Here is a 13,254-nt window from a genome sequence, read left to right on the forward strand (position 1 = left end):
ATGAATTGGTTTGACTACGAAATGGGCTTTGCTATATAAAAATTTTTGTAGAAAAAATATCATTTTGGTTGTTATTTGGTTTGTGAAATACTCTCTATCTCTACAATTTGCTCAAAAAATGATTGAATATTTGGTTTGTCTTGTAACCGGTGGGAGATGGCAAGTTAATGGAACTAATCTGGAATACATATGTCCACAGGGAGGTATTTCTGAATTTGCTTTGATATTTTCTGAGTATATTAGTTATAGTGATTTTGTATCTATGGTAAGAAGCAAAATTGGTTTGTTAGACAAATATAGAATTAGTCTTCGTTTCCACCATCCTGAATTAAATTATTATATAGCTATAGTTGAAGACGTGGATGTTAGAATGTTGATAAACGTAATCAAATGTAGTGGAGGAAGGGCTGTGAAAGTGTTTGTGGTGGTTGATGAAGTTGAGGAGGTTAATGGGGGCGGTGAAATTGGAAACGAACTTGTTGGTAATTTATGCAGTTTTAAAGGGAGCAACGATCCGATAGGTACTTTCAATACTCCTAGTGTACCTCAGTTTCACAGTGTTGCTGAAAATGTTAATGTTAGTTATTCACCTATTCAATATGTGGATCCCGAGAATTACAAGTATGTTGGTGATGATGATGTTGGTACATATCTTAATCATGTTGGTGGTCGTTGTGATGATGTTGCCGAACAAGAAGTTAAACTTATGAATAGGCGTGTGGTAGATAAAACTAAAAAGAAAAAAAATTCAACTCAAAAAAATGAAAAAAATCATGTTTACGGGCATTATGTTGATGTTGGTGATGTATGTTTAGATATAACCGAGCTACAAAGTAATTCCGATAGAGATGAGTTGGGTGATGAAGTTAAAACTAAGTATCCCGATAACCTTTTTTACGGTATGCCCCCTGTACCAGCATGGCCAGTTGATAATAATGAAGATATCCCAACACAGATGGTAGACATTAATCTTCAAAAGATTCAATGTGAGAGTATATTTAAAAACAAAGAACTTTTAAAGCGGTGTATTGGTAAAAAATGTCTTCGAGAAGGTTTCCAGACGAGGACAAGTAGATCCACCAAATCAAGGTATGAAGCTGTGTGTGTTTCGAAAAATTGTTCTTGGTTACTAAGAGCAAAAGCAATTAAAAATACTGATGGACTTTTCCAAGTGAATAAATTTGTTGATGTACACACATGTTCTTCAACATTGTTGCAACCTAATCATCGACAAGCAAACAAATATGTTTTGGGTGAATATGTTGCTGATGTTTTGGCTGAAGACTATAGTAGAGTTTATCGGGGAAAAGAAATTGTTAATGATATGAATGCTCAATTGAATATCAATATCTCATACCATCAGGCATGGCGTGCGAAACAATATGCATTGTTGTCGTTAAGGGGTACGAAAGAGGATTCTTTTACCAAACTTCCGGCGTATTGTCACAACTTGGCCAAACATAATCCGGGTACTGTCACACATATTAAAACAGATGCTGATGATCGGTTTGAGTTTTTGTACGTCGCACTCGGTTGCTCGGTTAGTATTATCATGTTCTAATTTTTTTTTAATATTTATTTTGGTGTATTTGAATAGATATACAATGTATTGTAGGTACGAGCTTTTGTCAATTTTTGTAAGCCGACCCTAGTAGTAGATGGAGCTCACCTAAAGGGCGAGTTCAAAGGTACCATGCTACTTGCAGTTACTAAGGACGGACAAAATCAAATATTACCGGTTGCATATGGTATATGCAAAAATGAGTGTACTGATTCTTGGACATGGTTTTTTCAAAAACTACGTGATTGCATAGGAAATATGCAGGAGCTTACAATTATATCTGATAGGTCTCCATCTATAGCAACATCCGTTGCCAACATTTTTCCTCACGCTCATCATGGAATATGTGGTGTCCATTTGTATTTCAATATAGTATCTAGATTCGGCAAGAGTAAGACGGTTAAAGGAATTTTTTGGGAGGCATGTAGGGTGTACACAGTTGATGCTTTTGATGCTGCCATGGATGTTATGAAAAAGACAAAAGAACCAGTATGGGAGTACTTAAAAAGTATAAATCCAGAAACCTGGTCAAGGGCACATTTTAAAGGGAACCGATACAATCTTATGTCGTCCAACAGTGCGGAGTCTATAAATGCATTATCTAGACACGCACGTAAGGTGCCAATACTTATGTTGATTGATTTTTTTCGTGCTACAATGCAACAATGGTGGTTTTAAAGACGTAACTTTGCAGGTATTACGTAAATTTGTAATATTAATGTTTTATTAGTTTCGATGTTATTGATTTTAACTTCTTCATTTTGGCTGTTTTTTTAGCGGAAGCAACAACAACACTTACCCCTTGGGCGGATGAAGTTGTAAAAGAAAACAAGAAAAATTTTACCAAATGGGATGTTCGCATGATCTCAAATACGAAATGCGAGGTCAAAAAGGGGGCACAAAATGTGATTGTTGATTTTCAACATATGACATGTACATGTAGGCATTGGCAACTTGATGGGATACCTTGTGGTCATGTCATAAGATGTTTAACAGTGAACAATTACCAAGACTGCTCGAGGTTTGCATTAAATGCTTACTTTACCGAAACACTGAGGAAAACATATGAGGAATCAATAAACCCTCTGCCGAAGCCATCCGAATGGGAGATCCCCGATGATTTGATGATTGTTAAGCCACCTATAATGGATAAACGTCAGCCAGGCAGGCCAAGAAACACAGACCGCATTCCATCCCAAGGCGAGGGTGCAATTATAAAAGAGTGTTCTACATGTGGTCACCTAGGACACACGAGAAATAATTGTACTGGAAGGGCGTCTGGTAGCAGAGCAGGTCACATAATTTCTCCTGCAGAAATGGCATATAATATTGGTGGTTCAGCGGGTTGCTCACAAACCCATAACGCTGATTTTGATATAAAACAACCTTGAATTTAAGAGTAATGACGAGTTGTTAGCTTATTATGTATTGTAATATTTTTATTAACTCTTACAAGACATTGCTATGCTTTCATATTTTAGTTAAGTTTGTTGATTATAACAATGAATGAAGCCTTTATATCATAAAATATAGTTTGCAGATTTATTTTAACAGTTACAACATGTTATTTAAAAAAAACAACAAACGATCATTTGGCAACCTAATCTGTTTCATGATAATATTACAACAACTTTATAACTAATTTTTAAACTCAGGGAACTGCAACGGGTACTTCTCTTTCTCCATTGTTATATAGTCATCCCTAATTCTCATTTTGTCTTCGAAACGATCCTTTTTTACCATAATGTGTATCAACTGCTCATCCTTCTCAGCAAGCCGTTTTTCAGTCGTTTTGATTGCCTTCTTACTCTTTTTTATCCAATCTTTATGCTCTTTGATTTTGTTTTTATTGAGGTCAATCCATTCTTCAGCTTGTTTGCATTCCGAACCTATATCATTAGCAAGTTGAGTGAGAAGTCGGGATGACTCTTTGTCCTCTTCTTGTTGTGCTTCAGCCTTCTTTAATTCTTCAAAATTTTCATGTGACATATATGACCCGGCTGAAGAGGGTGTAAAAAAAGGGTCTACCGAATCACAGTAGTAACAATCTACTTCGTTGCATGAGCAAATTTCGAATTTGTGTGAGGAACTCATAATAAAATCAATGTTGTATTAAACTGGAGCAATAAGTGGTATTTATACATACTAGACAGTAATGAGAAGTCCAACTTTGAAATGACTAGACAGTAATGACAAGTCACTGTAGTAACCTGCACATCCCAGTGGGTCCCTTTAGTGACAAGAGATAAATGACAGTTTGACATGACAAAACACTGCATAAAGCTGAAATTCGTAGTCCAAATATAACCATTTCGTAGTCAAAGTATTATTTCGTAGTCTATTTATTTATATAAATAGATGTTTAAGATCTATAAACCAAACACCCAAATCACCTAAAGGAAACGAATTCCCATTATTAGAAATGTCGTCGAATGCAGCAATAGGTGCGAATGAAGTACCTGGTTCCAATTCTGAAAGGCCATGGACGACAAACGAGGTGTTAGTTCTAACACGGTGCTGGCTAAGTGTTAAGGATGGTGAACCGTTACTTGCTCCCCCGCATTGCCTAATTGGTGATGAATGGAGTCGCATCACATCTTTGTTTAACCATGAGATGGGAGAAGGGCAAAAAAGAGAAAAATCAGATGTTGTTACTAAGTGGACGGATGTAAAGGAGGAAGTGACATGGTTCAATCGAGCATGTAGTTATGCGAAACGTAACAATGTTCGTTGTCGTGACGAAGAAGAGTTCTTGGAAGTTGTTACAGAGTTTTACATCTTTGAGCATGAAGGCAGAGACTTCGAATATGAGGAAGTTTGGAAGGTTGTTAGAGATAAACAGTATTTCAAGTAGACCGCTCTAATTTGTGTTAAGAATAAGCCATGGACTTGTGTTTTACGTTAATGCCTTGATCGTATTATGTCGTTTTTTTCATGTAATTGTTGTGATGTTTTAATGGTTCATGGAATCTTGTTACTAATGTATTCTAATATATTTTGATAACTAATGCAATGGCCATTTATTAACCCAAGTTAATCATACGAGTTTCTCACATACTAAACTAAAATATATTTTAAACATATGAAACACATACGAATTACATACGAAATACATGAAAATAACCTAGTACTCACATAATAAACTAACATAGATTTTAAACAAACGAAATACATACGAAATACATAAGAAATACATGAAAATAACCTAGTACATGAAAATAACCTAGTACTGAAATAATAAACTAAAATAGATTTTAAACAAACGGGATATATTTCAAAATATTCCAAGGGGCTTCAAACTGGAATTCCAACCCGTTACTTAATGACTTGTATTCCTCCTTAGCAGCTTCCAAGATGACATCCTCAGTAGCATTTAGACGGGCGTCGTCAATTTTGGTATAAAGATCGTTGAATAATAGAACTTCGGTTTTCATTTCATACCATCTTGCTAAGATGTCTAGTTCGTCACGATCGTTTCTTGTAGCCATTCGGTTTGCAGCATTGAAAATATTTGTTAGACGGCTCCAAAACATTGGATCATTCAACTTGCTTGTCTCGTACACATGAATGTAAGCATGTGTAAGAACCAAGAACTCTTCATTGCTCCATGATATAGAAGTCATTTGGATTGAAACAAAGAGGGTAGAATCTAAAAAACAATATTTGAACAACTATATTGGTTATTTTAATAACGTTTTGCGTGTAACTTAGGGTCAATTTATAGTAGTTTCTACACAAAATCGCAGTTCAAACTTCTAATATGTCTGCAATTCATAGTCAAAATTAACTGACGAATGCAGTGTACTATACTTATAACACAACAGATCACTGTTCGAGTTGACAATTCATCCCCAGTTGAATGACAACACAATACATTGCTGTTTGAGTTGACAACTCATTGCACCAGGAAAGTAAGGAGTCGTTATAAATAGATTTCAATATCCGTTGTAATTGTATTCTATTACTTCCCTCCTTGCAATTATGGACTCACCACATATATGGAGGAACGCAGAGGAGGTCGCTTTGGTTCAAGCTTGGATTACAACTGTAGAGGTGGATTTTCCACCGGGTCCCCCACAAGTTCGTGCTGGATCATTTTGGTCTCGTGTCTGTCATTTGTTTCACCATTTAATGAACCGCACTCAATATCGAAGAAGAAGAGATGTCAAAGCGAAGTTTCTGAATATGAAAATGAAGGTGAAACAATTTCAACGTATTTATAACGAGTTGGATAACGAACATGCAAATACGGATGAAGACATTCTACGGCAGGTGGCTTTGGAACTATACCGCTTTCAATACGATGGTAGCGAGTTTACCCACTTAGATGCATGGAATGTTTTAAAGAATGTCCCTTATTTTTAATATGCATGTTGGTTAAGTTAATTGTTTTTCGTTATTTAAGTTGCTTTTTGTTGTATGTGTCTAGTCGTTACTATTTAATAAACGTCCATTTCTTTTAATGTATGTTGTTCCCTCAATAGCCAATATTTAGAAAGCAATAAAATAAAATCGGGGTACATAAATAACTAACACATAATACGACATAAAAAATAAACTGGGTACATGGATAACTAATACGTAACACAACAGTAAAATAAAAACAGAGTACATAAAAAACTAATACATAATACTACATAAAACATAAATGTGCTACATGAATAACTACTGCATTGAGGGAGGTAACAGGACCACCGTTTCATTTGGTATTTCCCAATGCTCATATGATGGTATACCATTCACCAACTCAGATCCATATGCAACTCGATACACATAATTAGTGAACTTGTATTCAACCATTCTCTGAATGGACTCAGATGTACGGGTTCTTAGACATGCTATAGCGTGGCCACATGGTATACCGCTTTTTTGCCATTTACCACAACTACATACCCTTCGTTCAAGTTGTACGTTGTTGGTGGCAAAAGTGTCATGGACTTCAAATGTATCCCCATACAAACGTTTTGCATTACAATTGTAAGACTTGCTGAGACTTTTTTGAACCTTACTCTCAACGTAAGGGGTCAACCCACCAGACAACCTCCCTGTAAAATTTGATATTTTAATAAAAATAGCAGCACAATAAAAAAAACAAAACATAACAATCTCCCTTACCAGCCAGTTCGGCCCGCTCAGCATACTTTGATTTTATCGACGTGGTGGTTAACTCAATTATCGTTGTTATAGGAAACTCACGTGAGGATATAATTTGCAAAATTTCAGGGACGTCAATCGATTTAACATTGTAACGTATTTTTGGGAAAAATGCCCTTGTCCATTTTGAAATCGGTATATCGTCAAGCCAGTAAATTGGACTCATAAGCAAGGTGCAGAAAGGTGGTTGCCTACATGTACTTTGCAACCTTTCGAAACACAAGTAAAAATCATCAACGCTATATGCATTGCATGACTTCCAAAACAACGATTCGACTTCCGTATTGTTATGTCCGATAGACTCACGTATCTTTCGAGCTATATCTTTAGGACAATATCCATGATAGGAATCCGGGTAGGCACTGTCAACACCAAAGTCTATGTTATCACACATGTTGCTTATGAAACCAACCTCTGTGTCCTCACCTAAACAATCTCTTAACCTCATCATGAACCATCTCCATGATTCTTCACACTGTAAGGTTCCCAAACCAAGTGCTAAGAGTAGTGGCTCATGATTTCCATCTAAAGCCACTGCGAAGTACATTGTTGTCAGAAAGCTCCCAAGAAGGGGTAAATAACCTACATATATCAGCGGTATCATGCACCTAAGGAAGGTACGAATCTACATAAAAACGAAGACATATTAGTGTTATGTAAGAACTAATCGACATAGATTACCATGAAATATTGTATAACTCAATAAAAGAAGTATGTTATACCACGCAACCTAAAGCCACAAAACAGAATTGAAAGCGGTTGTTATCGGTTTTCTTAATGGCTGTGAAGGTATTAGGATTTGTTCTTTGAAGGTTATGCAAGAAAATTGGTAGTTGAGAAAAGGTTCTTTGGCTGTGACTACTCATTTTCAATACCGATAATTGTGCTCTACAATGATCACACAAATGGAATTATAAATAGAAGATATTGTATCTCTACTGATCAAAATTCATAGTTTAACCCTTTAAATTCGTAGTTGAACTTTTATGAATTCATAGTCAAACCAGTTCATTTCATAGTCAAATTTCACTGACCGACATGACAATACTACAGAATGTACTTGTCTGCATTTCATAGTTGAACTTTTATGAATTCATAGTCAAACCAGTTCATTTCATAGTCAAATTTCACTGACCGACATGACAATACTACAGAATGTACTTGTCTGCATTTCATAGTTGAACTTTTATGAATTCATAGTCAAACCAGTTTATTTCATAGTCAAAAAGAATTGTCCGTAATATGATTTATTCTATAAATGGGTGTCACTCATTATGAAAAAATTTAACTGAGAAAGTAACTCCAATTTAAAAGAATAAGAAGGCTAATGGCATACTGCAATTGTGGAGGAGAACGTATCGTTAGGATTTCAGGTACAGCTAAAAACCCAGGAAGATTGTTCTACGCTTGCCCGTATTTGGTATCATGTTCTTACCGTCATTCAAATTTAAACCCTTGTGTTTACATGACACAAATTTATTTTCTTACTGTGGATATTAAATTTAACAGGGACCAAAATGCGGGTTTATCAGTTGGGTTGATGAAGAGAAGGACCAATCTTCTATGGTAATAGCTAAAGTAGCTAACTCTAATAAGCTCTTTCAATCAGAAAATAAGAAGTTAAAGATAGCGTTGGTTTGTAGTTGGGTGTTGTTCTTGGCAGTTCTTGTTTACAAGTTGTAAGTTTTTCAATATTGTTTTTATGGTTTTGAAGTTGTTTGGTCAATAAATTGTTGTATTTGTAACGTTAAAACAAAAGTTGTGGTCGTTCTTATGTTGAATTTATTGATAAGTAATTAGTAGGTCATTAAATTGTTGTAATTGTCGTAACGTTATATTTTTTGTCATCCGTTGAGTAAACTCTAAAGATAAACTAATAATGAAATCCAACATTAATTTGTATATACATTTATATAATCCAACTACAGAGGAGCAAGACTAGACCCCCAAATAATTTTTGCCATCCGGAGACGGAACTCTAAAGCTGCGTTCTTTGGGTCAATAAGAACACGTATTGGTTGACCTGAAACCAATTGCTCCATAAACATACAAAGAAAAACACCGCAATCTCCCAAATGACTACTTTGTTGGGGAACGTTTTCTTCATAAATGAATTGCATATTCAATGGAATCATTGGGATGTTCCTCCGCGCCCAATACTTAATCTTGTCCAAATAATTTGCCACCCGACGTTCAAATTTGGAAAAGATTCCTTCGGATTGGAATTTTTCATAAGCACCTCTACCAAGACTGTCATAAATATGCACTTCCATTGACGCTAATCGTAGTTCCCCAAATAGCCAATGATTAGGGGATGAATGAATCGGCAATAAGACCTGTATAAGGATCAGAAAATAAAATTATGTTTATTTACATCACAATACAAAAACATCACAATACAAAAACATAACAAAAAAACGATATTATTTTCAATATAAACTATTAAGTTTACCGTATCAACATCCCACCAAGCAACCATGAAGTTAGGGTATGTAGCAATACCAGCCATAAACGCCCTCCAGTCCTGTCCTTCTTCCAAAGCATGAGAAACAAAAAAATTTGGAGGCATTATTGTATGTCGGTCGCTCTCAAACCGTCTCTCCATCAAAAGTCGGTACCAAATGGTTATATGCTGCACACATGATACTTTTGTTATTGACTAAAAAACAATTAACTTTTAAAAGAATTAATTAACAATTTATTTACCGCTGACTCCAACCATCCGTCGTGTGTATGCCCAAACAATGAGCTCCAAAAATCTCTATCTAACACGAAATTAAACAAACGATGCTGCACATCGTATGAATGCAATACATAATTTTGGATGACATCCTCACCGCCTGCTACGTAAGGTTGCAGGCGCAACATGGAGAAGTCATGAGCAACACCAAAAACTGGGGGAGGAACGGGGCATGTTGATTTCGTACCAACCTTCTTTTTTGTTCTTCTTTTTTGTTTCGGTGTCGTGTGCAACTAAAAACAATATTCATATGTTTAAATGTATATCTTTCAGATAATTCACATAAACATAGATAATTCACATAAACATAAAATCATCAGTTTATAAATAAAACGAATACCTCGGTGTAAGGAGTGCATAAAAATTGTGATGGTTTTCGACTCCTAGGTTTATCGGGTGTAACTTCTTTGTCATCATCATCATCATGAAAATAATCTACATTTCCCGTTATTATTAGTTCGTCTTCATCCGGCACATCATCATCAAATTTGTTCCCTGCATTGTCATTCCTCTCCTCCCACTCCTACATTAAAGATAATACTTTATACTTAATAACGAAATACACATAATTTAATAAGCAATAATATCTAAATAAACAAAATATTAATATAATATTAATGTAACTATAATAACCTCTTTAACTTCACTATAATCGTTTACATCAAACACATCATCATCAAATTTGTTCCCCGCATACTGATTACTCTCCTCCAACACCTACATTAAAAATATAACTTTTTACTTAATAACGAAAGACACTTTATTAAAAAGTAATTATTAAAATCGTAAATGTAACATCTATAACAACCTTGTCGTCTTGAGTATCACCAAAAACATTTTGAGTTGTATTGTTTTTATTCATCACTTCATCTTGCACAACCTATATTTTCAAATATAAAATATGAACACAGGTATTCATATATGTTAATAAAATTTAATAAATAATGTAGCGTGTAACTAACCTGTTCATCATAATTTCTTTGTGACACTGTCGGGTCCTCAAAAAAAATGTCGTTCCAAAATTGGTCATTATTCACTTCTTCAACAAAAACCTCTGTAGGTTTTTGTTGATTCATAAACACATGCTGCTCCAGTGCATGTACCCGTTTCAACAACTCGTCTAGCTTGTGTTTCCCACTGCCCCGACCTCTACCATGAGAGCGACCACTGGACGACATACTAGACGAAGATTCGTCTTGTCTCCTAAAATGGTCCCGTACTGGGGATGGAACTGCTTTCCCTTCACCATATACATACTCTTGAAATGACATATAATAAAAAGATGTCATCTCACCATCACCCGGTAACATGTTTTGTCTTGGTGGTAGCCCCTCCTAAAAAATTAAACATATTAAAAATGCATATAAAACTATAATAATCAACTTTATTAATAATAAACGAATTATTTTTAAACCTGCATCTTTGACCAAATCTTGTTCACGTCAACCCATTTCAATTTTTTTGTTCCGCTCCATCTTTTCATCCGAGGCAAGTCTTTATTTTTTCTCAATGCAAATCCACATGCACGAACAGCCGGAATCATCTCATATATCCATATCTACAATTTTGTACAATAACAGTAATAAAAGTTAAAATTAAAATAAAAAATATAACAATAAAACAATTTAAATATAATAAAATTTTTATACCCTAATTGGAGCAGTAAATCCTGAGACGGAATACTTTAAAGTTTGACCACGCTCAGGAAGTGATAAATAATGATGTATCTTATTCCACGTATCCTCAAGGTCAACATAAGTAAAATCCCATAGATAGCTACCTCAAGCGAAGCTAACAAAACAAAAAAAAACAAAATTGATTATTATATAAATTATAACTTTAATAAAATAGAACTTTTAACGTAAAGAAAATATACCTATTCCAGAGATCCAAATTCTCAGCCAAATAAAACCAATCTTGTGGCACCCGATCGTTAACTTCTTTGCCCAAAAAACCTTCACACAAAATGTATATCAAACATACTCTAACTGCATCAAGGTCGTCAAGTGCTAGGAATGTTTGATTTAAAATTAAACTTTTCAGGTCGCCGATTTTCACCGAACTATTAGTATGGTCCGGAAATAGCCGTTCACGCAGTAAACATCTTTTTTTACTGCTTATTAATTTTTCCGACCCTTTTCTCCCAATGTTTTTTGGATACTCCCCAAAATTGAAGCCGGTAATCAAACAAAACTCTTCCGGCCCATAAACCATTTTGGTATTGCCTACTCGAAAATATAAACGTTTTATTCCATCTGGAGATAAAACAGGGTCCGGCCGGATCTGATGAAGGAACATTTTATGAAACAATAAAGCGTCCCCTTGTAAACGAGGGACATCAATAAAATAGCCAAAGACGGTATTTCTGAAAATAGCACGTCGGGCATCATCTAAAACTTCAAAGACTTCCCATATGTTACCGCCAGAGCCTTTTAGGTTCGCAAAGGCTTTCGTATTCATTAAACTAAAATCATGCTGCAAAAAAAAACACAAAAACAAATTAGATAACTAAAAAATATACTTTTTTTTAAATATATTACGAACTGCAAATACTTTCTTAATTACTAATATATATATTTCCGATAAAAAACAATAACATACACATATATAAACAATTTTCCAAGTTATACAACAAATATATTTACGATAGATCACAATATCATACATAATTATATAAATATTTTCAACTTAAACATATTTTCAACTTAAACAAATTTTCAACTTAAACGACAAATATATAAACAATTTTTATCTTTCTAATTAAAACTAACATTATATAACCATAACCATATAAACAAAAAAATTTAAAAATAAAACGACAACCAAACTAACAATTTTGCAACTTATACGACTATTTTATACAAATTTTTCAACTTATACGACAAATAAAAACAATTTCTAACAATATATATACGACAAATTTTCAACTTATAAATGTTATACGACAAATATATATACAGTTTATATAAACAATTATAGGATAAAAATTTACAAGATTTCAGGTTATACAACAACTAAAAAAACTATAAAAATAACAAATTGTAAACATTATCCACGCAGTCTCTACTTGTCTCTACTTGCATTTAAACTTCAAGTATACTAAAAATATACTAAAACTATCAAACACAACAAAATTAACCTTTTTTAACACTAAATAATACAACAATTGATAAAAAAAAAAAATAACTTTAAACATTAAAAGAGTTAAAATCTAACCATATTTGCGGGATTGTTGACATAATCCTCCATTTTCTTCAAAAACTAGCCAAAATTCCGAGAGAAGCCCAAGGTTAGAGAGAGTTAGAGAGAGTTTTTGTATAGAGAATGGTGAAAATGAAAAAAAAAAAAAAAAAAAAAAAAAAAAAAAACGTTTTTATACCTAAAAACACCCATTTCGCAGGTGAGAAGGCCCCATCTGCGAAATGGGCATCTCATCTGCGAATGTACAAGTGCCTGAAGCACAGCTGTGCTTCAGGCACTTGTACATTCGCAGATGAGATGCCCATTTCGCAGATGGGGCCTTCTCACCTGCGAAATGGGTGGCTATTTTTGTAATCCCGATTTTTTTTGGCTATTTTTGTAATGCAATTAGTATAATTGGCTATTTTTGTCATTTTCTCTTAAATTTAAAGATTCTATAATTATTAAAGATTCTATAATTAAATGTAATTATGTTTGAATTTATTTGAAGATAATGATGTCAGCAATCTAATATAATGGTGGAAAACATAGGATTGAAATGCAATCAAGGGTCCTGATAGCTTCATTGGTGAATTAAGATTTTTCTTTTAATAATATT

At 34.2% G+C, this 13,254-nt stretch overlaps 3 protein-coding genes across 3 annotated transcripts; all 3 read right to left on the reverse strand.

The window, feature by feature from the left end:
- Window positions 1–8,390: 8,390 nt before the first annotated feature.
- On the reverse strand, window positions 8,391–9,900 carry LOC128132623 (uncharacterized). Its single transcript, XM_052769275.1, has 2 exons — window positions 9,168–9,900; window positions 8,391–9,051 (listed from the first exon to the last, which is right to left on the reverse strand). The coding sequence occupies exons 1-2, from the start codon at window positions 9,318–9,320 to the stop codon at window positions 8,638–8,640; spliced, it is 567 nt and encodes a 188-aa protein (XP_052625235.1). The 5' UTR covers window positions 9,321–9,900; the 3' UTR covers window positions 8,391–8,637.
- Window positions 9,901–10,024: 124 nt separating this feature from the next.
- LOC128132621 (uncharacterized) lies at window positions 10,025–11,251 on the reverse strand. The gene is made up of 5 exons (XM_052769273.1): window positions 11,105–11,251; window positions 10,870–11,013; window positions 10,418–10,789; window positions 10,264–10,335; window positions 10,025–10,172 (listed from the first exon to the last, which is right to left on the reverse strand). The coding sequence occupies exons 2-5, from the start codon at window positions 10,996–10,998 to the stop codon at window positions 10,059–10,061; spliced, it is 687 nt and encodes a 228-aa protein (XP_052625233.1). The 5' UTR covers window positions 10,999–11,013; window positions 11,105–11,251; the 3' UTR covers window positions 10,025–10,058.
- A 28-nt stretch (window positions 11,252–11,279) lies between these two features.
- LOC128132622 (uncharacterized) lies at window positions 11,280–12,734 on the reverse strand. Its single transcript, XM_052769274.1, has 2 exons — window positions 12,672–12,734; window positions 11,280–11,930 (listed from the first exon to the last, which is right to left on the reverse strand). Exons 1-2 carry the CDS (start codon window positions 12,702–12,704, stop codon window positions 11,295–11,297), a joined length of 669 nt encoding a protein of 222 aa, XP_052625234.1. The 5' UTR covers window positions 12,705–12,734; the 3' UTR covers window positions 11,280–11,294.
- Between the last annotated feature and the right edge of the window lie 520 nt (window positions 12,735–13,254).

This window comes from Lactuca sativa, chromosome 3 (genome assembly GCF_002870075.4).
Source record: "Lactuca sativa cultivar Salinas chromosome 3, Lsat_Salinas_v11, whole genome shotgun sequence".
In the NCBI taxonomy this organism is placed as follows: domain Eukaryota; kingdom Viridiplantae; phylum Streptophyta; class Magnoliopsida; order Asterales; family Asteraceae; genus Lactuca; species Lactuca sativa.